At 42.8% G+C, this 22,271-nt stretch overlaps 1 protein-coding gene across 9 annotated transcripts in view; it reads left to right on the top strand.

The window, feature by feature from the left end:
- The window catches only part of st3gal3b (ST3 beta-galactoside alpha-2,3-sialyltransferase 3b), a 66,728-nt gene that overhangs the window by 26,062 nt on the left and 18,395 nt on the right, over positions 1 to 22,271 (top strand). For 6 of the 9 annotated variants that reach the window (XM_058419102.1, XM_058419105.1, XM_058419103.1 and 3 more), the window contains 6 exons: positions 3,667 to 3,738; positions 4,070 to 4,117; positions 6,830 to 6,872; positions 11,605 to 11,697; positions 18,568 to 18,662; positions 22,009 to 22,072. In XM_058419102.1, the coding sequence (XP_058275085.1) occupies positions 3,667 to 3,738; positions 4,070 to 4,117; positions 6,830 to 6,872; positions 11,605 to 11,697; positions 18,568 to 18,662; positions 22,009 to 22,072 (415 nt within the window). Of the gene's footprint in view, positions 1 to 3,666; positions 3,739 to 4,069; positions 4,118 to 4,146; positions 6,680 to 6,829; positions 6,873 to 11,604; positions 11,698 to 18,567; positions 18,663 to 22,008; positions 22,073 to 22,271 lie in introns of those variants that run through there. The other 3 variants (XM_058419099.1, XM_058419106.1, XM_058419101.1) reach the window with 3 other exon arrangements.

Here is a 22,271-nt window from a genome sequence, read left to right as displayed (position 1 = left end):
CAACACAAATTCGGAAGAATTCAGAACATAACCCACCATATAAGGTCAAATTCTCAAAAAATCACTCGAGTGTGTGTGTGTGTGTGTGTGTGTGTGGACTTAGCTTGGCTAGCTTTATAGATAGTTTTATAGTCAATAATTCCAGACGAGAGCGTCACTCAGCGCTCCGTTCAGATTAAAGAATCATATACGGGCATTTTTTCCCCAGAATTCCACAGCCACGTGTTCCGCGTCGAGACGTCGGAGTTTTTGCCCATGAAGGAATTATCCGTTAAAATCTACAAAATGATTTCTCTTTCATTTTTTTAAAGAAAGGAAGGTGCTTTCTGTGTGGAACGTCGACACGTGAGACACGTGAGCTGGACTAATGAGGCAGAATTTTATTTTTTTTATTTTATTTATCTGCTTTTAAGATAAAATAAAGATTAAATAAAAAGATTTATTTATTTATGTACTTTTATTTATTTATTGATTGATTGATTGTTTTGCTGGCAATTAAAATTAGGGAAAAAATGTAGCAGTGTTCCATCAAATCGTCTTATTCTCTCTCTCTCTCTCTCTCTCTCTCTCTCTCTCTCTTCCCCCCATTCTCCACCCTCTCTGTTTCTCTCTCTCTCTTTCTCTCTCTCCCCCCTCCATCTCTCTCTCTCTCTCTCTCTCTCTCCCTCTGTCTCTTTCTCTCTCTCTCTCTCTCCCCCTCTTTGTATCTCTCTCTCCCTCTGTCTCTTTCTCTCTGTCTCTCTCTTTCTCTTTCCCTCCTCCCCCTTCATCTCTCTCTCTCTCTCTCTCTTTCCCTCTCCCTGCCCCTCTCTCTCTCTGAGACTGGAGACTCCTTCCACACACACTAATAAGATAAGTACCTCTATTCCAATAGAATATTAAGTGCCGTACAGTGAAGGAGTTGTTACTATAGCAACAGGGGCGTATAAACCTGCGCTACAGTCAGAGCTTCTGTTCTAGAGCGTGACTCAGCTCTTCCTCTTCTGACCAATCGGAGTCCAGAAGCCGGTCTGGTCCGGGGCTCGTCTGCATGTGTTGGTACTTTATGCCGCGAGTGTTTTCTGGACACACGCTCGGAGATTTCTGGAGGCAGGAAGCGAGAGCACTTCAGTTAAAGCAGCACTAAACATTCTGTAATTTAAGGCGTATTTATTTTCAGGCATAAACACGAGATGTTTAGTTTAGTGCTTAGCGTCTCTTCCTTAAACCTTCACCTCGCAGTATTTTTAGCCCAAAATTTAAAGTATTTCTCTTAATAATAAACGAATCTGTTTCTAATTTTAGAAGAGCTGAAGTGTAAATAAGTGAGAAGAAGGTAAATAAGAGCTGGATGCTGAGGGATAAATCTTCCTTGTTGATTCCGTTTAAATGGGAAAATCATCAGGACAGGGAACGGATGGTCACGCCCGGCGCCGGACCTACACCTCCGTGTGCCTTGACGGATCTGTCGCTTTTTTAAAAACTCATCAGCGGTTCGATCCGAGTCGTCTTTATCGCCCGCGACTTCTGTGTGCCGGAGGAAAAAAAACTGGTTTATGGGGAAAGAAAAAAAAGAAAGAAACGCAGCCGGATTAATTATAAACAGCGCTATTCAACAGCTGTTCTGGGTTTATTTTGGAAAATTACGCAGACCTGGGAAGGGTTTTCTTTGAACCTAACTCCTGTTATGCAAGCCCTTTTGCTCGAATTGTAAAGATGAATCGCAGCCAGTGGCTTTGAAAGGGTAAGTGGGAAGGAAGCGCAAGTCTTTTTGTGATGATGAATAACAAAAGAGAGAGAGAGGGTAAAAAACGCAGCAACGTGTTTGGCATGAGCGACGGCCAGTCATCTCGCTCAGACAAGTCACTTTCATCTCCACGCCGTTCGTTTGTTTCCCGCACGCACAGGAGGAGGTTGGAGATCCGAACCCGCTCGAGCTGCTGCTCGTTCACATCATCACCCAGACTGCTGCTGGGTTCATGCTCCTCATTCACATCACACATTATTATTATTATTATTTCAAACGTAAAGCTAGCTCCCTCAGTGATTCAGTCCTGACCACGAACATCTTCATGTCCCTGGCTAGCAGTCGTAGCCTAGAAAAACCCAAGCATTTGGTTCCTTTTCTTAAAATTTTCGTAACATTCTCCAGCAGAAACGTTATTTCTAGAACCTGTCCAATTTGACTGAACGTTCTCCGTGAGCCGGATCCAGTCCCCGAGTCGTCCGGTTCTCGGCTCTGTCAGTTCCATGTGCTCTGATCTCCATGTCCGTGTCGGTGCTGGACTTCAGCTCCTCAGCTGTCTGTCTGCGCTTGTGTAACCCCCGCAGGTCCTTGAACCCGGGACTCCAGCATGGGAGGTGGGCACACTAAAAAGGAGACTAAAGACTGTAGTCTTTAGCATCAGTCGCTAGTGCACCTCTTGAGAGCAGAGGAGTGAGGATTACCTGCACAGCACCTACCACTCTCCTGAACTCTGTGGTTCTGGAGCAGGTCTTGATGTACCTTGCTTAGCAGCATAAGCCGTCTGAAGAACACTTTATAAATCAGCAGACACTGTTTTCTTCATCTTGGTGAAGTTCCGGGTTTTCAACGTGTTGTGTTACAAGATAAAGCTCATATTTTTTGTAATTCCTCCCTCATCCACTAGAGGGCACTGGAGCCGGGTTTCAGTAGGAGTTTTCTGGGAATAATCCCACCAGCTAGAACACTGCACTCGTTTACGCAGAAGCTAGGTTTGATAGGTTTTCTTAAAGCTAAGGCTGCCATGGAGTTTATGATTTTAAAGCACAGTCGTCACAAACTCTGCCTCGGTTCAGCATTCACAGGAACCCAGTACCAGGAGGAGCAGCGATCATCAGCGCAGTCTCCAGGCATTACATTTCAGTGTAGCACGAGTCCTGAAGCGTGGTGAAATGCAATGCAGCGTGCTCTTATGATTGCATTTAAAGACAAATTATGTTCACTTCAGAATAATTCAGCCTTTTGTTCTTAAACAAAACTTGACCAGCTGTGCAAGACATCACCTGGGTGACGTAAGAAAGAGGGAATATGCATGTTTCAGTAATGGGGGCATGAGGATTTTGACTTTCGCAGTATAAGAGAGAGGGGGATGGGAGGATGGGGGTGGGTTTAAAGGTAAGAAATGCAGGATGGGGCAGGATTAAAGGAAAGAAATGGGGGGAGGGGCAGGAATAAAGGAATGAAATTGGGGATGGGGGTATTAAAGGAAAGAAATGTAGGTGGGGGAAGGGGCGAGATTAATAGAAAGAAATGGTGGCAGGATTAATCGACAGTTTTACGTTTTTCTCACTTTCTTGTGTTTTAATCTGAAACGTCGCTCCACGCCATGAATACATTTTTTCCTTTGTTTTTGTTTAAATTAGCGTTTTGTATTCAGCGTTAATTCTCCAGCACTCTTTTGATTAGCAAGTCTAACGCTGATAGACGTATGTCTGGTTGCTATGGCGTCCCTGCTGTTGTCGGTGCTTCATTTTCCTGTAATAAGCAGCGCACTGATCTTCTGGAATATTCTGGAAAATAAATTTATTTGTGCTTTTTTTATCCTTTGGCTTTTGCTTGTTTCTGCTGCATCAAAACCAAAAGGTGCTGCTATGCGAGAGCTGTGTGGTCGTTTAGCGTTAGCGCTGTCACACTGCTGACCTTTGACCCCTTCTGTTTCACAGATGTAGCTGTGGTGGGGTCAGCTGTTTCTCTAAAGATCCCAAAAGCTAAAGTGATCCCTAAAGTGACTACAGGTAGAAACACCTCCCATCTGCGATGATGATGATGATGATGATGATGATGGAATGTTGTTTGTTTTTGTTGTTATTTTTCTGGGGTGGGGTTTGATGGTGGTGGTGGTGGTGGTGGTTTAAATTGAACACACACCTTAACATTTGATTAACACCGACTGAGTGCGTGACTAACACAGGGCAGAACGCAGCAGAAACTTCCGGAGCCATTAATGATTTCATCAGAACTTTTCACATGATTGAAATTTTGATCAAACCCTGAATCATACCAGTTTCCCATAATGCTCTGCTCCAGGACCTGGCAGCGGGACTAACCGATGCTTTTGTTTTTCAGAGCCGGAAGTGGTGGACATCGTCTCCAAGGGACAGGTAGTAGACCCAGGTACCGGCTAGTCTCACCCTGCTCCAAACCGGGCATGTGCTCAAACACAACAGACCCTTTTTATAATAAATGTCGCAATTATTTGTCGCATATTTCAGACTTCAGCAGCTACACACCGATATTTACACAAACAGTAAATGTAGCTAGCTATTGAAGCTTTCTAATCACTTTAGGTTACAATTGTAGGCTTGTTGCCATGGTTACATGTTGGGCAGTGCGAAATTGCGGTTTTGTCGCTTTAATTTCCCCCCCGAAAAAGAGATAAATCGTAACATTCTACGTAATTTTATATTTGTTAGAGCAAAGGCAACAGGAGTACGTTTGCTCGTTGTCATGGTTATGTTCGGACATAGTGACACTGTATCAAAAGCGCTGATACAGAAATGGTTTTAAATCCATTTCAGGAGGTGTGATGTAGCGCAAGCTCGGTAAAGCATGCTAACCTGCGTTTATTAACGTATTCCTCAATCCGCTTGATGTTGTGTCGCTTTGTATATTATGGGATGGCTCCCAGAAGTTCACACATGATGTTGTTTTGAGATAACGAAGTGGAGGTACGGCGTCACAGGTTAGCGGCACATGCCTGGTCGCGACTCAGGATTTCTGCAGATGCTAAAGTCCTGATGTAAACATGAGTGTTTATTTGTGTGTCATTAACACACTCCATTTCCACAACATTCCAGCCTCTTCACCTGAACCTTAAATCAAGCCTCAGCCTCCTGACAAATCATGGCTCCAGGCCCACGCTTCATTCCAGCGAACGAACGCTAAAGCTGTTTTCCTGGATCTCGCGACTGAATGTTTGTCTACTGATTCCAGCAGGCCGCAGTGTCACGTCACTCGTCTCACCGCGTCGATCCTCTCACCACGACGCTCGTCTCTTTCCCAGAGTTTCCCAAACCACTTAAGAGCTGCAAAAAAAAAAACCCTTCCAGTAACCGGTGATAATGTTTCACAGGTAGCCGTAGCCTCCAGATTAAACACGTAGGATAAACCGTAACTGCCAGTAACTCTTAACGGACACTGGATTCCAAGCTAATTTTCATGCTAACTCATTATAATCAGCTCACGTGAACACACCATCAGCATGGACCTTAATCACCTTCACCTCGACAGTCGCTCAGGAATCGTGTGTGTTTAGGGCGGGTTTGCTAATGCTACAAAATGAGGAAGTCAATTAAAGCATCCGTTCCATAAATAATTGTTTAGAGATAAAGTATATTTAGATATCCATTCGCACGTGAGAGTTCTGTTAACTTAAAATATTCCTTCAAGCCAAGAGCGTAAAATCTGGGCTACTTCAGTCAATGTTATGCTAGTTTTACACCTGATGTAGGAAGTTGGCCATGTTTGGTGTCTAATGTTTCTGTTTTTTTTTGCGCTAAATCCCAACATTAGGAAGGCCGCCGTCTCGGACCAGCGCACCAGATAACACGTTTTACCCAATAATCTTTCTTGGGTGACCTCGACTGCTCAGTCCCCCTGGTGGTCATTTACTTTCTTACACACGCACCGTGTTCCCCTCACCTGGTTTACCGGCATAATCTGGGCGTGGTTTACTCTGCGAACACAAATAACTGGCTACAAACATCAACAGGAAACGGTTTCTAACTTGTATATCGCTAGCAATTGGAACATTGATAACGCTAGCTAACGTCGTCTATCGAGATGTTGTCTAGACGTGACTTGACAAGTTGGAATGTTAACAGCGACGTAAAACGACGTTATTTTTTAAAATTAGCAAAAGTTTTTGTGCTTGATGTTCGCACGTTGTCCTGATTAGCCAAGCAACCTAACGCCATGTAGCTGAAGCAGTATTTTGCCTGCATTAGCTGACTAAACAGAATTTATTTAGTATTTTTGATATTTTGATAATTTTGCCTCTTATTTACCGATTAAAAGCAAAATGTAAACGTAAAAAGTTTAACTCTTATCAAAGGAAGCAAAACAAAGGCACTAAACATTCTCGCTGATTGAAAAATTGTGTACGTTTGAATCATTTTCCTGCCAGACGCTTCTTTTTTTTCCTCTCCTCTGCTGTGATCTGTTAGCCTGCAGCTACTTCCTTCCTGTCTACAGCTCTGCTAGGTTTAATCCTCAGTTCCGTTACTTTTGGAGCTTTTGCCTTCTCAGTGGTTCTGTTGTGGAAATCTAACGCTGCATCTTTCACCAGTTTATTTCCTCCTTCCCCCTTTTTTCTTGCTTCTGGTTATTTCTAAATGGTGACAGCGAGGCGCTTTACGATTCATGCTCCTCATGGTTTCAGCTCTAGCGCAGTTTTAGCGGGTTGCATGTCTTTTAAGAGGAACTGAGATTTCTTAGCCGCTACTCAAGGTTCCATCGTTTTCTAGCAGTAGCTGACCTTCAGGCGCTAATCTTCTGGCTTCTTTTTGACGAGGCTTTTCTCACTGTTTCTTTCTTTAACCTCATTGCATACGTTTTTCTTTTTTTCTCTCTTCATGGAGCTTCTGAGGTGTGATGGTGAGGAATGTTCTGGCTGGCTGAATCTAACTCTGCTTCTTTCACCTGCACCTTCAGCTTGGTGGCTGCATCACAGCAGAGGTTTTCTCTTCATTAGCACTGACCTCATCTACAGCAGCGTCGGTCTCATGAACGATGGCAGGGTCCATCCGTGTCTGCCCTCGTTCAGCCTGCCATGAACTCGTCCTCATTAGTCTCTCTCTCTCTCTCTCTCTCTCTCTCTCTCTACAGCGTTCGATAACCAGGGCTTCCTCCTGACGCTGGACGCAAAGCTGTAAGTCAACTTTTTTACTTTATTTTTAAATGACTGGGTAGCTAATCCTCAGTATCTCGCTAGCTTAGTAGTTCTCAGTCTTTTTGGAAAATAATAAAGAATTCATTCACAGCTTTTAATATCCAGCTCTGCAGTAACCAATCAGAGCACAGGCTGCTCTATCTAACGCTACAGAAACCAATCAGAGCACAGGTTATTCGATCCAGCACTACAGTAACTAATCAGATCTCAGGTTCTGTTATCCAGTGCTTCAGTAACCAATCAGAGCACAGGTTCCTCTATCCAACACCACAGTAACCAATCAGAGCACAGGTTCTTCTATCCAACACCACAGTAACCAATCAGAGCACAGGTTCTTCTATCCAACACCACAGTAACCAATCAGAGCACAGGTTCTTCTATCTAGTGTGACAGTAACCAATCAGAGCACAGGTTCTTCTATCTAGTGTGACAGTAACCAATCAGATCACAGGTTCCTCTATCCAACACTACAGTAAATCAGTTCAGAGGATTCATCTTTGGCTGGTTCTTCACATCCATAAACCTGTTTTCAGACTTTGAGCTCGCGCACTTTCACATTCTTCAGCATTTTCTTGACTTGACGCCGGTTTGGACCTTGGTTTATTCTCCATCACCTGCTGGAGATGTTGCTCTGCTCAGCTCTGCTCTTCACGTTTGAAAGTTCTCCTCGTCCAAACCCGACGTCCAAACTCGACGTCCAGATCTTCTGTGATCTTCCCGAACGGATATCTCCCTGCTTCTTCCCAACATTCCCGTTGATTTGGTCCTGCATAATGTTTTCCTCTGTCTCTGATTAATTCATTCAGATTTTCCAGCCTCACCATGGCCTGCTTTACATACACCGTGTCTTGGAGTTGAGAGACTCCAGATGCAAAAGCCACACATGGAAACGACTCGAGATCTTTTATTTTGTCCCGTTCGCATGAATGCAACATTAGTAATAATACACCGAGCAGCCAAGTGTCCAGTCGCTATTGGTCGATTGAAAGCAGGATAATACTCCTCTAATACTCTTATAAACAAAAGGAAAAGTGGAAATTTGAAGCTTCTGGAACTCTTTTAGATTAGATCTCATACCAGTGATCAGTGAGTCGACCCGCATCATCGTTAACGTACGCCGCTGCCATTCCGGCTACGCACACACCCTAACGTGATCGATTGGGAGAACGTCGAACGGCGGAATGGAATCCTGCCGCGTCCTGTTAGGATTAGCTCGCTTAGCTAGAGGTTTTCACACGTCTTCATGAAAATTTGACTACACTACAAACTGAGCTAGCTAGCTAGCTAACCTGATCACCGAGCCAGCATGCTAGCTACCTTTCCATGTAGCATAATGAGCAATCTTTTACACAACAGAAGATTAGCACATTAATTACATCACAAGGTTACCTCGGCAACAGGCTTAAAATCCACTCGAAAAATGATTGGCTCTTGGATTTTCCCGTTTAAACATGATTGGTTCTTCTGTTTCTGTCACACAGTGACTGCTAGTTTGGTTCCTGCCACAGATACATGGAGAAAATTTGTAACCCCTGAGTTACCGACGGTGCGGAAAACTTGTGAAAGTTCCTCTTGTGAAAACGTTCAATTTCAGCTCAGTCATTTAATTTGCTAATTATTTCCCCGGTTCCAGACGTTTCAGCTCATCCCGCGGTTCCGATCTGTCCTAGCGGTTTGTGTCAGGTGTTAAATATTACGACTCCGTGTGTGGTAGGTGCGTGTTTATATTTAACCTCTGAAGCTCTTCTCGTGTGTGTGTGGTGCTCATCAGAGCCGTCGTGTCCATCCACACCGCACGCTCGTACAATAAGCAAAGCTTCACTCCAGTGTAGATTTCAGTGCACACCTAGCATCACGCTTCTCACGCTTAAAGACTGGAATCTGTCACAACGGTGAGCTGCTCAACACCTCATCACAATCAACACTCCGGGGAAAAATCTGAGTGGAACTTTACGTCACCATGTGTGAATTTATTCCCTTTATGATTCAGCAGTTTACTTTTAACCTTCTAAAGAAGGCTCCGATAAAGTTCTGGTTCAGTTTTACTAAATCAGGGTTGATTTAATGTTGTAGACAGAAGATTTTCGAATAACTTATATTTAAAAAAATGAATAAAAAATGTAGATACACTATATTGCCAAAAGTTTTGGGACATCTGCCTTTACCTGCACATGAATGTAATATGGAGTTGTCCCGCCCTTTGCAGCTATAACAGCTTCAACTCTTCTGGGAAGGCTTTCCACAAGGTTTAGGAGTGTGTTTATGGGAATTTTTGACCATTCCTCTAGAAGCACATTTGTGAGGTCAGGCACTGATGTTGGATGAGAAAGTTTGGCTCACAGTCTCCACTCTAATTCATCCCAAAGGTGTTCTATGGGGTTGAGGTCAGGACTCTGTGCAGGACAGTCAAGTTCCTCCGCACCAAACTCACTCATCCATGTCGATAGATAGATAGATAGATAGATAGATAGATAGAGAGAGAGAGAGAGAGAGAGAGAGAGAGAGAGAGATAGATAGAGAGAGAGAGAGAGAGAGAGAGAGAGAGAGAGAGAGATAGATAGATAGATAGATAGATAGATAGATAGATAGATAGATAGATACTTAATTCATCCCAAAGGGAAATTTATGGATCTTGCTTTGGTCACTGGTGTGCAGTCATGTTGGAACAGGAAGGGTTCATCCCCAAACTGTTCCCACAAAGCATGAAATTGTCCAAAATGTCTTGGTATGAAGCTGAAGCATTAAGAGTTCCTTTCACTGGAACCCAACACCTGAATCTGGTATGGAGAGGTGTCCCAAAACTTTTGACAATATAGTGTATGCCTCACATCCTACACGCATTACCATTCGCCGCATGTCAGGTGAATCATTTTGATTTTTCCGACTCTTGATGGCCTTTCACTGCTGATGTCGAGGTCTTCCCTGAATGGTGAGAAATTAGCAAACAAGCAAAAATCTAAAGTAGAAAGAAATTTCTGGAACAATTGCACAACGTTTGCTGAAAAGTACAAAGCTGGAGATGAACCAAAAAATTTCGGAAAGCTGAGCAGAGCAAAAAAACATTTTCTTTTTGCAGTTCTATAATTCATAAATGCTTGGCGTTTAAATAAAACTTTATATTCCATGATATCTTCATTTTAGGGGTGAAATTATCGGTGGTCTTCCTCGGTGTGAATTTTATTCAGCAAAAAACTCTGTTGATGTTACAGACGTCTGGTCCAGACTGAGAGACTTCCTGGTGTCACAGTACACTTTTCTCAGATCTCCAGCCTGTTTCTAACATTATTTATTATTGTTTTACTTACATGAACACAGTAACAGTATTGATCGTAACTAATTTGCTGTTAAAATTTGGTGTATTTTCTGTATTAAGCGTGTCCCTAGCAATAAACTACACATCACAGAGATCGTCCATCCCTCCCGATCGTCCCTCATTCACATGCTTTTGTTTTGAAGTCTGCGTTTGTGTCAGATGGTCAAACGGTTAGTTTTGTTGTTAGCGCTTTAGTTTTGTAGCGATTGTAAGTTTGGAGGCTGTTTGGTGTCTGTTTCCATTCGTGACACCGATACAGCCGTCTGCTTTGATCTGCTGTAATGGAGTTGACTTTTCTCCTGGTGGTCCAGCTAGAGCGTGTCCATCCTCACCCACTTCTATCTCCGTGTTCCTGACCAACACACACACACACCCCAGATCCCTGCTCAGCTTCAGCGGCTGCCCGCTCGTCCCCCTGTGCTCAGTTTATTTAAACTGCTCAGGTTGTGTATCGCAGGTTATTAATGACTTAGAAGAATTTCAGCTTCATTCTCCTGAGGCCCGGGTACCTTTTTTTTTTTCTTTCTTTTTTGGACCAGACTGTTCTTTTAACACTCAGGAGCAGCTACGCTATGCTGCATATCGTACAGCTCCAGGAGAAACCAGGAGACTTCGAAGCATCGTCTCTCTCTCCAGGGTTTAATAACACTCTTAAAAATCATTGTCAAAAATCATTCACCAAAATTCTTACTGATGCTTCATGTCATAAATATTGGCACCTTTTTACACCCACACAGTGCGAGAAGAGAAGGCAGTAAAGCAGAATAAGAAATTACCAAATAACAAAACAATAACAGATTGTTTTTCACTGATACGAAGCTAATTAGTCAGAAATGACGTTCCAGTGTAATGCTCTACGCTATAAACACTAGACAAGATATCAGATAAGACAGATATCAGTTTCTTTTCTTGTTTATTTGATATAGCTTCATAATAATTAGTAATATTATCATTTTTTATTTATTTTATTATTTTTAAGTTTTTAAAAACGTAAAGGGTGTAAAACACTTAATATTAAACGATATGAAAATAAAAAAATAAAATAATATATTGGAATTAAATCAAGCCAATGACATTTACATATTGTTAAAACAGTATTACATTTTTTTTATCCACTTACTTGCTTTAAAATTTGGTTTTGAAAAAAAAATATTATTGCTTTTATTTTTTTAACTTATTTACCTTTAAATTTGCATGTATTGTGTACTTATTGATTATAATTATTTTTACGTATGTACTACTTTATTTTTATTTATTTATTTTTATTTAAGTTAGTATTTTTGCTTATTACAATTTTTTCTATTATTTTATTTATTTAACTTACAGCTGAAAGTTACATTCTTCTTTAAAATGATTAATGATTTTTTAAAATTTATTTTTCATTATTAACGTGTTCAGCCCAGTGGAGTTGGTGCACCAGTACGGGGACCTCATCAATGGATCCTGTAGACCCGGGTACGCCGCCGCCAAGATGACTGCTATCTTTCCAAAGTAAGAACCGATTTGCATCAAAAGTACTGCTCAATATTTTATAAAAAAATTCAACAAAATAAACAAAAACTAACAAAAAAATAAAAATCACCTTATTGTGTGTTGAATTGTTGAGGAAGATGAGGTAAGAGTTACGTGTTAAAGATTATTACATGATGTAAAAGATCCAGGTTTGGGTTGAGAACGAGGAACCTGGAGACAGGAACAACTCACGATAGTACACACACACACACACACACACACACACACACACACACACACACGGCTGGGAGCTGCTCGTCTCTCTCCTCTTTAATCCTCGCCACAGCTCACTGCAACACAGAACATTAGTTTAATTCCCCGCAGGTGTGCAGCCCTTACCACTCACCTTCTCTGGCTCCGCCCTCCATTCACAAACCGCCGCTCGGGCACGCCCCCTCTCCCACCACATAAAACGCTTTTTTTTTGTTGCTGGGATGCAGATTTCCTGTGTTGACAGAAAGTCATGTCTGCATACTGTACGCTCTTCACGCCACACATCACAGCCAGATGTCGAGGACGTACATCATATACGGCTTTGAAAGCGAAGAACAGGCTGAGCACGAGCGGCTAATCGCATGCTAGCATGTTAATTGTATAGCGCTAATCACAGGCCTTTCTACAAGTTTCTGTCACCCATTCCTGCTTCATGATATTTTCCGTAGCTCTATGCACACTACATTAGTTTTAGACATATTCTATATTCCGTACACATCCATATTGGTATTGTGGGTAAATTTGGGATTTTTTTTTTTTTCCTCAGTATAAAGACGCATGAAATGCTCATGCTTCAATTGAAACCACTCCCACCAACTTCCAAAAAAAGTAAAATATAGATAACGTTTATGAGGACGTGATGTCGATTGTAGGTACGTTCCTGATATCCTCATGTGACCTACCCAAGCTCAAACGGATCATGTGAGGCCCCGCCCCCTGTCCTGAGCATGCAGAACAACAGCGCAGAAGGTTTTGTTTTTTTGCAGTGCTGTGTTATGGTGTCACTTTTAGCGTGATGATGATGCGTGCACCGTGAAGACACGCCCACGTCTAACCCGAGAAGCTAACCTTGTCAGTATAGCAGATTGTTTGCTCAGATCTTTCATTACATCCAGAGAGGGCCATTCTACATCTTTCTCTTTACACTTTTCACTCCTCTGATGACTTTCCCTGCTCAATCTGAGTCACCGCATGACCTCCATGAAGACTCGCCGCTCCTTTCCATTTCGAACCCACAATGCTGCTCTTGTTAGCGTTCCGCGTTGAAAGCCGTCCGTCACTCGGCTGCCGCGGAGGCGGGAATGACTCAACCTCCTCCGCTTAATCAGATCTGCGGATCACTTCATGATCTGATGATGATGTCACCATCTCCATTTGTTCCCCATCTTCAGATCGATCTCCAGCAAAGCCCTTTTTTATTTTTTTTCTCCTCAGCGCAAGTCAACAAGCGATTGTTCTGTTCAAGAGCTTCATTTATCTCTCATTGCTGAGGAACGGTTTAGAGATTATCTCTGTAAGGGTCATGTGACATCACTGAAAGAAGGTTTTGACTTTTTGTTTTTGTTCCAACGGAGAAAGATGGGGTTTTGAGTGGAAAAAGTGGGCGGAGTCTTTTATTTATTCCTCACAGCAGGAACAGTTCTGGTTTCATTTTACTGTGTTAATGTAAAGACTCGTAACTGTCGACTATGCGGTTCAGTGCGGTGGGATTTTGCAAAATATCTCAAAATGGATATACAGAAAATCTTTGTACAGCATTGTTTTCTTAAGAGTGTTGTCTGAAAAAATAAATAAATAAAATAATATATGCAGATCATCTGAGTTTTCAAATTTTGGGTAGATATATTTTAAGAATGTATTTATTTATTTATTTACCCAGGAACCCATAGCTACCATTTAAACTGTTTGTTTGTCATCAGCCTGCGTGGGGACACTCTTTATTTTCTATCTAAAGTAGATCTTTCGATAAAACCCTTCCTTCTCTTTTCGGAATCTCGGAATAGTTTAATAATTATTTGTGTTTTTGCTAATAAACCTGATTTTAATGTGGAACATCTCCAGCAGAGAACTAATCACACAACCAAGAGATCGTCATAATGAAATAATTCATGATTAAAATAGAAAGGAAATCTCGTTGAAGGAAAACGTAAGAGAAGTGAAGTGGAGAAATATTTCCCTGGAGTCTCAGGAGCAGAGCGGTGAGTTAATTAAAGGCTGAGACGTTAACGAAGAGCGCTCGGTGCTAACGGCTCTCTCAGCGCTCCTGTAATTAACACACCAGGACCTTCAGGGCTCTCAGAGTAATGTGTACACTCCCTATACCTGTCTGTATCCCTAAATCTGTCTGTCTGTATTCCTATATCTGTCTGTCTCTCTGTCTGTCTCTCTGTCTGTATCCCTATATCTGTGTGCCTCTCTGTCTGTCTGTATCACCATTTTTCTGTCTGCCTATATCCCTGTCTGTCTCCATTTCTGTAGGTCTCAATTGTTCTGTCTGTATTTTTCTATTTTCCTGCCTGTATATCTGTCTGTCTCTGTATTTTTGCCAACCTGTCTGTCTGCTGCCTGTCTGTGTAATTATCTGTCTATCTGTTATCTGTCTGTATTTCAGTGTTTCTGTCTGTCTTTAATCTGTCTGTCTATCCGTCTTTCTGTCTGTGTATTTATTTGTCTGTCTCTCTGTCTGTCTGTGTTTATGGTTCTGTGTGATTTAGTATTTCTGTATCCACCTTGAAACATGTAAAAGAAACGAGTAAAAGTATTTGCCCCCTTGATGTCCTCATCTACCCCGGTGCAGGGTTCGAATCAGTCTGCTCGTGTAACACGGGTTAAATCTGTGTTGTGAAAAGGATAAAACCGACCTGCTACTGGTTTAAGTAAGATTATTCTGTGCAGCTTGTTAACGCTGGAGATATGCATCGTTATATATGTATCTCTCTCTCTCTCTCTCTCTCTCCCCCTCCCTCCCTCTCTCTCTCTCTCTCTCCCCTCTCTCTCTCCCTCTCTCTCTGTCTCTCTCTTTCTCTTTCTCTCTCTTGCTCACTCTACAGTGGGATAAGTATGGCCCAGAGAAAGCGAGGGAGACGCAGCCCAGCGTTAGTTAAGTTAAATCCTTGGCCTGCTCCTGGAATCCAATTTATTTTCAACACCTCCCCTTCTCCGCTTTCCCAAATTGTTTGCATTGGAGTCTTAAATCAAATGTCTGGGGTGAACTTGAGCGGGCGGTTATAAAAATACAGCCCCAAGTGAGAGATAGGCGTGAGGAAATGAGCACAATGTGCCCAGGCCTCCTGTTCAGGAACCTTTACGACAAGCAGAGCTCTGTGTGTGTGTGTGTGTGTGTGTGTGTGTGTGTGAGGACCCACCGTTCTTGGACCCTCGTTATTTATAATGTGGGTTTGCCCGAGTCCCAAAAGCCACATGGTAATTAATCACAGTTTGTTTTGGCAAGGTCTCCCAGCGTCTGTTATGGTCAGGTGATATGAGGCCAGCGCCCCACATGACCGCCTCTCTTTCTTTCCTTACAAACTCTGCCACATTTTCTGGCCCTTAAACAATTAGCAGAATAAAAAAAGAAAAACATCACACTTTTATCTGCTTGCATTAACCACAGTTGTGTTTATCCTCTCCTTCACTTCACTTCCCCTCGTTGCACTTTGACATTTTTCATTCAGAATGTTTGATTTTTTTTCCCTGAAGATTTAAGACTCGGGAATAAAACCGCCGCAGATTCACGATCGTTTTTCTTTTCCAGCGGATCCCAGAATGTGTTTCTTTTCCTCTTTATACTACAACATTCTGTTTATTAAAATACGTTTAAATCGGATCACTGCAGGGATTTGTCAGCACTCGCAACACGGCAGCCATCTTGGAAAGACGTAGAGTTAATGTTGTAGATTAATTTGTTTCTCACTTATCTTACAGCAGCTAGAAACAGTCTCTCCTTCTTCATCCAGTCTTCTTTCTTTTCTAAACGAGAAAACAAACCCAAACGGCAACTTGTCGCGTTGCCAAGTTAGCATAAACTCCTCTGTCTGGTACAAAGGCGTTGAAACTGGAGTTAAATTGTTAAACAACCAAAAAAATTTCCTGTGAACGAACGGTTGCCATAGAAACGATAAGAACTACAACGAGCGCGTTAATAGAAACCTGCGATAATTATCAGATCAACAGAAAGTGACTGAAGTCAACAGTGCTGCGATGTAAATATCTTTTACATTACACTGGAAATATCTTTCTAATCAAATCCTTACTGCATGAATGTTTGTGTGTGTTTTGTTTTTTATTAATAAAAATCTGGTCATGTTTTAAAAATGATAAAAGGCTGTGGAGTGTTAAAGTGAACGAAGCGGACGGGAAGGACCGGAGCGACGAGGGTCATGAAAACAGACATCAGACTGAGCGAGCTCACCGTACAGAAGCTGCATGTAGAGCAAGCGCATGGAACATGTCTGGACTTTCGTCTGGAGAGAACCGGAGAACTTTTCCATCGTACAGAGAAACGTTCAGAATTTATTTGTCAGAAACCTTTTTCTTGTGGAATGGAGACAGGAAGTAAAGTCTGATCTCACTCGTACTTCAGATATTCCTCAGGACACGACTCTCTTCATAACCACTTTTATTTATTACCTTTGAATCGATGTCTGATTTCTGTTAAAGTGCTACAGATTTGTTTCAAATTCATTTCAGCAGAAATCGGTGAAACGAAACGAGTTTTGTTTTGACTGTTTGTCTTCAGCGTGATTGGATCTTGATATATTTCGTGGAACGGTTTCTCAATTTCCTTAATTTATTACCTAAAAACAGAACCACGCCCTGCTTCGGGTCGCTCAGTCTCGTCCCTTGGTGCCGCTGTGAACGCTGCGAGAAGGTTTTTACCTTTTTTTAACCTTAAGAAAAACCAGAAGCTAAATCGAGTAGCTCTGAGCATTCTTTAATTTCGTCCTTCTGGTGGAAAAATCCAGCCACAGTCTTATTGCTTTTTTTAGACGAGACTCATAAGTCCAACTCCTTCACAAAACTATTATCAATCCAAACAAGTTTCTCCAAAACTCAGACTCGCATTCCATCAAATCGAAGCCCGGTTTCACGCCGAATAAAAACCTAATGCTGTTTTGTCCCAGTTCGAAACCCGGAGCAGAAAAATGAGCGAGGTTATGATGGAGGTTATCTGAAGAGAAGAAAAGCAGGAAACGAGCGTAACGTGGAAATCCGGGTTTGGAAACTGGACCGAATCCAAGGATCACACTGCGGCCGTGTCCTGGGCGTGATTGACTCAACCACTTCCTTAAAATTTCCTATTTGTGTTCCTTAAAAAGTTCTGGAAACCCTAATGTGCCAAGGATAAAGGATCGGACAGGGGACGCAGGTCAGAGGTGTGAGCATCCATCCTGTACTGGCTTTCCAGGAGTATGTGTGTGTGATTGATTCATACCGCTTCAACTCCTTCTTAAACCCTGACCAGAGGGTCACAGCAGAGACGAGCCAGGAACGTTAACCTCTCACCGAAAAATGTTCAGTTAAAGACTCGACAGGCTCCAAGTGTCTGGACCGAGATGTCCAGATGGTCAGGATACGAGCAAAGTCCACACAGAGGTTATTGGAAACTTTCACTTTTTACTGTGTCGTATCGGACAAAATAAAGTTTCATTCATTCCAATAAATGTTTCAAACAGGAAGAATTCTGGACTTGGTTTTTGGGGGCGGGGTTTGTCTCAGGTTCCACCAAGTCAGAAGCTTGAAGGTTTCTAACCACTCAGATTCACCAAGCTGTTACTCATGTTCTCCACTGACCCTAACAACCAGGTCCCTGCATCCCGAAATGTGAAACAGGAAGTGACGAGGCAACCAATCAGGTTCCTTGGTGTCCAAATTAAAGAGCTGTAAACCTGCTGTGGGCTGCACCACGGTTCGGTCCACAGTAAACTCACTGATCAGAAAAGCAGATCCACTGAAGGGGAAAGGGTGCTGGGTGTGAAAGTTTTACTTTGTACCTAAATTTAACTTGTAAATTCCCAAACCTTGGGATTGTGAACCAATAGAAAGCGAGTGGGTGGAGTCAGTGCGAATAAATGTAATGGGTGTGGGTTTGCTGGAAGACAGGAACTCATTTCAAGGAAAAACCATTGCGTGTAAACAAGCATCACCAAAGGGCTGGTATTAAATTTGAATAAGATTTTACTTTCTAAAGGCCACAAGTTTTTTGCTTTATACAGGTTTTAACCCCGATCAGCCATAACATTATGACATTGTGCCTAATATTGTGTCGGTCCTCCTTTTGCTGCCAAAACAGCCCTGACCCATCGAGGCATGGACTCCACTAGATCCCTGAAGGTGTGCTGTGGGATCTGGCACCAAGATGTTAGCAGTAGATCCTTTAAGTCCTGTAAGTTGCGAGGTGGGGCCTCCATGGATCCCACCTCACATCCTGCAGGACTTAATGGATAACTACAAGACTTAAAGGATACTTTTGATGGATACTGACCACTGCAGACCGGGAACACCCCACAAGAGCTGCAGTTTTGGAGATGCTCTGATCCAGTGGTCTAGCATCACAATTTGGCCCTTCGTCAAATTCGCTCAAATCCTTACGCTTGTCCATTTTTCCTGCTTCTAACATCAACTTTGAGGACAAAATGTTGACTTTCTGCCTAATATATCCCCCCCACTAACAGGGGCCATGAGATCATCAGTCTTATTCACGTCACCTGGCACTGCTCACGGTGTTATGGCTGATCTGTGCATCTTTGACTGTATGGCTGAAATTATTTGTAATTAAAAGTGCAAAGTGAGTGATGACCTTCACACACACCTACACTCTGACCTTCTGACCTTTCTTGTCTTTCCTCCTTACAGGTTTGTAAAGCCAGCACCTATGTTTCTTGACCGGAACTTTAAGCGACTAGCAAAAGTCAACAACTATTTACCTCCGTTTGGATTGAAAACACAAGGTATGGACCTTTTTTTCATCATGATCATCATTCTTTCTTCTTTTTTTTAATCTAATTGTATGTGAGCCATGTGAGAGCATCAGCTTTATTTAGACTTGGACTTATTAGTGTAGTGGAACTGAATCCAAGAGCTGAGCTGAGGATTAAAAGAAAAACAAAAGGATGACGATGCTGAGAGGGATAACGAGGAATCAAAACGAAGGATAGCATTTAGCGAGCATAGCGTCACGCTACCTAGACGCACAATTTTTCTTTTTCTTTTTTTTTTAAACAATGTTTATTTTGTAGAAGTAACAGCTCCATATGTGAGGTTAGCTAACACAGACCGTCATCTTTCCATCATCAAAGAGCAAGAATGTTCCTCCTTAAAACGTCCCTCCTGAAGAATGGCGCTATTGTGGCCATCCCTTTCTGCCTCCACAGGGTTGAGGTAATGGCGTATAAATCCATACACTCGCCGGGTTCATCGCCTTTTTATCGTCATCCACAGCTGCTTGAAAATCTCTGATTAGATCCAATCTGGTGAGATAGCTTCGATTCCAGCGCTCGCTCACATTTTCCAGAGCCGCGAGACGACCCGAGCTGAATGTAAGCTTTGTGTGGCGTGGAGGCTCGCCACGTCCGCATGCACCGCGGCTTTGTTAAGAGAGCGTCCCGTGTTTACATTACCGCCGGTTTCTCTTTTCTCCACGCATCGTGAGAGCGGCGTACCTTTCCTTTCAACTTTATTCGCTCAGAGACGTGATACGTGTGGGTCGTGAATAGAGGAATACAAAGCGCTCGGGTATGAGAGCAGAGATAAAAATAGACGCTGCTACCGCTGCCAGTTTTAGTGTAAACGCTTTCTTTTATCCGCCCACGGCTGCCGTTTCTGCTCCAAAGTGAAAACATGTCCTCAGGTAACTGGAGTCAGGTGAAGGGGAAAGAGAAAGTGTTGGACATGTCTAGAGGCCCAAGGCTTCAGTCTGTCACCCGCGATGATATGTAGCGTGAAATTTAGCTTTAAAGTTTTTTTAAAAAAAAACCCAACAGCAGCAGGTCAGGAGGGCGAAGAAGCTCTAAACAATCAGACATCTTTAGAGGAAAGATATAAAATGGTACACTGGCAACAAACGCTTTTGTGTTTAACTCTTTTCATTATTTTTGAAGAATTTAAGTTGAAGTTATATTTAACTTGTTGAATATTCAAACTTTATTATAAATAATGAAATGTTGAGAGGACAGAATAAACCTCACTCACTGCCTCCAGTGGGAAATGTGGGAGAACCTAAGAAGTGTGCTTAGAATGAAGACATGGTGAGATTTACTCTCAGGGAGATGAGAGTCAGAGGCATCGGGAGTCAGAGGCATGAGAGTTGGAGGAATCAGCTTCAGAGGCATTGGGAGTCAAAGGCATGGCTGTCAGAGGCATCAGGAGTCAGAGGCATGAGATTTAGAGGCATCGGGAGTCAGAGGCATGAGACAAATAAACCCACAATTGTTAGGTCACATTACTGAGAAACCGCGACGAAACAGAAGTTCCAGCTTCACCTCTGACTTTTCTTAAGCTCTGACACCGGAGACTCCTTCCTTTGAACATCTCGCAGAAACGAGAGCGTGTATAAACGAGTGCATTATATCAGTCTTTCACATGACTTTGCACAACAGTTTTCCGTGTCTCCCGTGGGATGAGTTACGTCGAGGAGCCAGGAGTGTGTGTGTGTGTGTGTGTACACTGAATAGACACACATGCTTTTTGATGACTGATTCAACAAGCAGCTTGAACACTTTACAGCGTGATTATTCAAACTTGTCGAAGCAAGGGGAAATTATCTCCACAACCTGCGTGAAGCCGGGGCTTTTCCTCCGTACCTCACGCTCAGTGTTCTGCAGGTGAGGGGTTCCTTCCTTCAAACCTCCTGCAGAGATGCCTGGGTGAAGTGTTTATCCCATTATGTGAAAACCATTAGTAACCATCGCTCTTAAGTTTTTTCTTTTTCTTGTAAGGAACCTGTCTGCGTGTATTTTTGTATTTTTTCGCCCCTCCCCAATGTCGGTGTGGTCCTCGCGCTGTTTACGCTGAGGCCACGGCGATGCTTGATGGCAGCTGTCGACAATTCATCCAAACACTGACCGCTGGCATCGCCTTCACCTCCTTCAAATCATTAATCCTGCGGTTGGGGCGAAATTCCGTCCAGCCGGAATTCTGACGCTGAGAGACTCCCGTTTGTTAATATCTTTCAGAGCATTTTAATTATTAATACCCGGCTATTCCATCCGTTCCGTTTAGCCTCGGCCCGACCCGGGCTGAACCACATCTGTCGGCGGCACCGCAGGTAGTCGTTACTCTTCCTCGACTCACACTCGTACACAGATTTTTTTTTTTCTTTCTCTCCAATAATGTACACGCTCGCGCTATAATACCGAAGCAGATGTTGTAGACGAGGACGGCGTGAACAGCGCTCTTCCTGCCAAACTCCACATGTGTTTAAATTTATGCTGCGTAATGTTCCTCACACGTTCACAGACACATCCGAAATCCTTTAGCCTTTCGCAGAGAAATTAAATATTCTTACTTAGGGAGAAGCTAGATGTTTTGTTCTAACGCATGGAGGAAGTTCTACGTTTAAAAAAAAACACGTGAGGTTCTCTGTGAGGTTTATTTATATATTTAACATTTATGGAAGGAGTCCCCAGTGTCAGCGCTTTGTAACAGCCAGAGGTTATATTTAATGTTACATTTCCTTTATCTGGAATCTCAGTAGGTCAACGTTCCTAACAGTCTGGATTGGAATGTATATCATGGCAGAATTTATTTTGGGTGTAGTGTATTTTTCAGTCGTCGTCATGGCGATGCAGAGTTTTGCCAAATCAGTCCCGTGTCTCGTCCAGCGGCGCTGTAAACGCCTGGTGAATAATTATCATGCCACCTTTGTTTCCATTGCTGGGAAGTCGCATCTTTCCAGAGATATCGGAAGACGAGGCACGGCGTGCGCTCTGGCAGTAAACGTTCCACATGGGCATCAGAAGAATGCTCACTATGGCCAAACATCTCGATAAATTTAGATGGTGAGCTGACACACTCGCAGCGTCTAAGAGCATTAAATTGCAGACTTTGTCACAGGAATGCTCTTTGTTTAAACACGGCATTCCTCTTTTACAGGCTGTTTTTTCCATCACCTAGCATTCCGTTTGCTAATAAAGCTTCCAGCGGCACACGGGCTCCCGCTTTGGCTCCACAACACACTCGTCTCTCTCCATCAGGGCGTCTCTGAGAGCTGCATGTTTGATATTAGAGAACTATGCAGTCGGTTTGTTCTGATGCTCCATTGCATTCACGCGATTGTCCTTCTGTTTCTCTTTGCAGAAAGAATCATAGACACTATATTAACTGCTACAAAGACTTATGGACTGAGTCCAGAACTTGACCGGTAAGTGTTGAGGGGTCAGGGCGAGTCCTTACAGAACTCTTATTTAACCTGCTGTGAATAAACTATAAGGAAAAGGTTTTCCACACAGGGGCATGTGCAGGTTAGCGCTTTGTCCATGGCTGTTGCTAATTTGCTTGAGCGTATGCTAGTTTTTTCACCATTTCTTCCCAGTTGGGTGATATTTTAAATACTTAAACCT

This window comes from Hemibagrus wyckioides, linkage group LG20, assembly GCF_019097595.1.
Source record: "Hemibagrus wyckioides isolate EC202008001 linkage group LG20, SWU_Hwy_1.0, whole genome shotgun sequence".
Lineage (NCBI taxonomy): Eukaryota > Metazoa > Chordata > Actinopteri > Siluriformes > Bagridae > Hemibagrus > Hemibagrus wyckioides.
Note: the sequence above shows the minus strand (reverse complement) of the source record. Positions and strands in the feature narration are given on the sequence as shown.